General features: G+C 42.9%; 1 protein-coding gene across 1 annotated transcript in view; it reads right to left on the bottom strand.

Moving 5' to 3' along the window:
• Window positions 1–2,722, bottom strand: part of TP53BP2 (tumor protein p53 binding protein 2) — a 32,907-nt gene that overhangs the window by 15,893 nt on the left and 14,292 nt on the right. The window contains exons 5-7 of the mRNA XM_011360887.2: window positions 1,355–1,529; window positions 494–675; window positions 6–140 (exon numbers count right to left, since the gene is read on the bottom strand). Coding sequence (XP_011359189.1) covers window positions 6–140; window positions 494–675; window positions 1,355–1,529 — 492 coding nt within the window. The remainder of the gene's footprint in view (window positions 1–5; window positions 141–493; window positions 676–1,354; window positions 1,530–2,722) is intronic.

The following is a 2,722-nucleotide window of genomic DNA, read 5'->3' as shown; positions in this document are numbered from 1 at the left end:
GCTGCCTTCTTCTTCCACAGCCGGTCCCGCAGCTCGTTCACACGCTTGTCCATGACCGCCACCTCGGAATTCCGCCTGTTCAAACACTCCCTCTGCTGCTGCAGCTTGGCATTCTGCTCTTGATTCAATTTGTTTCTTAACTGAAGAAAACGGGGGAAAACAAAAGAGGCAGCCAAGGAGTAGGAAGGAAAATTTCTCAAACAGATGATCACGTGGTTGACTATTGTATAATTTGTAAAAGTGTCAGGACCGCCGGCCGTCCACGCTTCTCAGCTCCCGGCTGATTAAGTTCCAGTGTCGGACCCTGGCTGCAGTGACGAGGCAAGCCTCCGATTTCCTGTGTGAGGTACTAGCATGCTTACTCTGGACTCTCCGGGGTTTAGGTCTTCCTCCCCTGCGCCCCCTCTTAAGGAAAAGAGACAGAAACCCAGCACTTCCTGCCACTTCTGAGGACAGCTGTGTGCTCCTGAGGGGAGGGCCCGCTGCGGCTTACCTGCAGCTCCTTGTACAGACGGTCGAGCTCAGCCACCGCGGACTGGTTGTCATGGTGGCCGTCGACCCTGCCATTCTTGAGCATCTCCAGCTGCCTCGTCAGCTCCTCTACTTTGGACACAGCCAGAACGAGCTCCTTCTGCTTTTGCTGGAACAAACTATTCATCTGTTCAATTTCCTCCACTAGAATGAAAAGGAAAGAAGCAACAATTGAAAAGAAAAAAAAAACAAAAACAAAAAAAAACAGATCACTTCCTAGGCAACCGGGCTTTACAATAAACTTTCTAAAAAAAAGAGAGAAATTTTCCAGAAATGTCCTAGAGCTAACCTATTTCTTTTATAACAAACTGAAATCAAGAGATATCACTAAAAACCTGTGCCTCATTCTGGATGTATCTTTAGTAGACTCTGTTCATGAATATAATTAAACTCCATTAATTTCTGTCGAATTTTTAATCTCAATTTTAAAGTGGTAAGTGGAGCTATTAAACCACTAAAATTTTAATTTAATTAGTCTTATGATAAAGAGTTATTATATAAATAAAAATCTTTGCCTTCATCTAATTTTCAGTCAAAAAATATTTAGAGAGGAAAAAAAAAACAAATTCTTACTATATTTTCCAAAGGTAACTGAGGGACCCGGAAACATTCAATAGCTAAATTTAGTTCAGGGGAAACAGCAGCACCCAAACTACAGTGAATTATACGTCTCCGAAAATTTCTTTAAAGCTCTCTACATAGGAAGCCTCCCCTTCTTCCTCCTCACCATGGATCTGCACAAACGTTCCACACCAGCGTGTGTCTGTGCCACGCAGTTTAACACGTAGCCTCCAGCACTGAAGTAGACGGGGGGACGACTCACCAAGTTTCCCGTTGCTTAGCCTCTTCTGCCCCACGTGGCCTTTAAGCGCCCTCACTTTCTTCAGCTTGGCTTCTTGATTCTCAGCTATTTCTTTTAGCCTCTTAAGCTTCTCCTGCTCAGCAGCCTGTTGCTGTTGACGCTGATCTTGCTGTTTCAGAAACTTCAAGCGCTGTTCCTAAAGATGAAAGCTCTCATCGGGCATATCATTTCAAGCAAGGACACTACTAACCCCAAAATAATCTAACCACAACCCTGAGATGCCAAGATTGAGGAGCACCAGTCACACTGTCCTGGTCTCACCATCTGTCCTACACATGGCCATCAGAACTACCTTGGAAGTTTGTTAAAAACAGACACTCCTGAGCCCAAGTTCAGAATCTCTTGGGGATAGGCTTTTTTAACCCGAGTGGTTCTTACACAGCATCCTGGAACTAGTCTTCATGAACTGTGGCTACGATGTCAAGAAAAAACTTACAGAAACATGGGCAGCAGTCTAAGAAAGCTGTTAAATGATAAGCTTTGGAGTCAAATTTGGATTCAAAGCAAGTCTGCCACTTACTAGCTATGAGACTTTGGGCAAATTACATCCTCACCAAGTAGACACATCTATCTGTTTCTTCATCTATAAAATGGAATGATCAACAGCCCTCACTGGGCTGTAGTGAGAATTAAATAAAATGTGAAATGTAAACCTCTCTGTACCTTCGTTAATATACACTCAATAAATACACTTGGAAAAGAGCCAAAGAACTACCTAACACCTTTAGAAAATCACCATTATGCAACTTAAATTTTTATTGCTATTATATTAAAATTTTTAAAACTGAGTAATGAGACACACAATTTAAAATAAAGGGTAAAATTCTCAGATTACTATGTCTAAAACATATAAATGACACAGAAAAAGATTCAAAATAAGACCCTGAGGTTAGAGATTTATTCTGTTAACAATCAACCTACTTGTTTGAATTTATGTCCTTGCTACTCAAGAATGGTAGGTACCATCGGCATCACCTGGGAGCTTGCTAGAAATGCAAAATCTCAGACCCTGACCCAGACCTAATGACTCAGAACCTACATTTTTAACAAGATTCTTAGGTGATCTGTATGCTTATAAAAGTCTGAGAAGCAATGATGCACATGACTGTGAAAAAGCTGCTGTCTGGGTGCAGAAGAACCCTAGGTGGCGGCCATGGCAGGCGCAGTGCATGCCGAGAACTGCCTTACAGAATCCTGGCCACTACACCTCAAAGTCCTGCTGCATAACTCGCTATGTCAAACCATCAACTGGCAACCCCCGCGTCAGTGAACACACTGACTGGTCAGCTGCAGATCCTGAGTGCTTAGACCAGGGGCTGGCAAACTACA

Source organism: Pteropus vampyrus, unplaced genomic scaffold (genome assembly GCF_000151845.1).
Source record: "Pteropus vampyrus isolate Shadow unplaced genomic scaffold, Pvam_2.0 Scaffold60, whole genome shotgun sequence".
NCBI lineage: Eukaryota > Metazoa > Chordata > Mammalia > Chiroptera > Pteropodidae > Pteropus > Pteropus vampyrus.
Note: the sequence above shows the minus strand (reverse complement) of the source record. Positions and strands in the feature narration are given on the sequence as shown.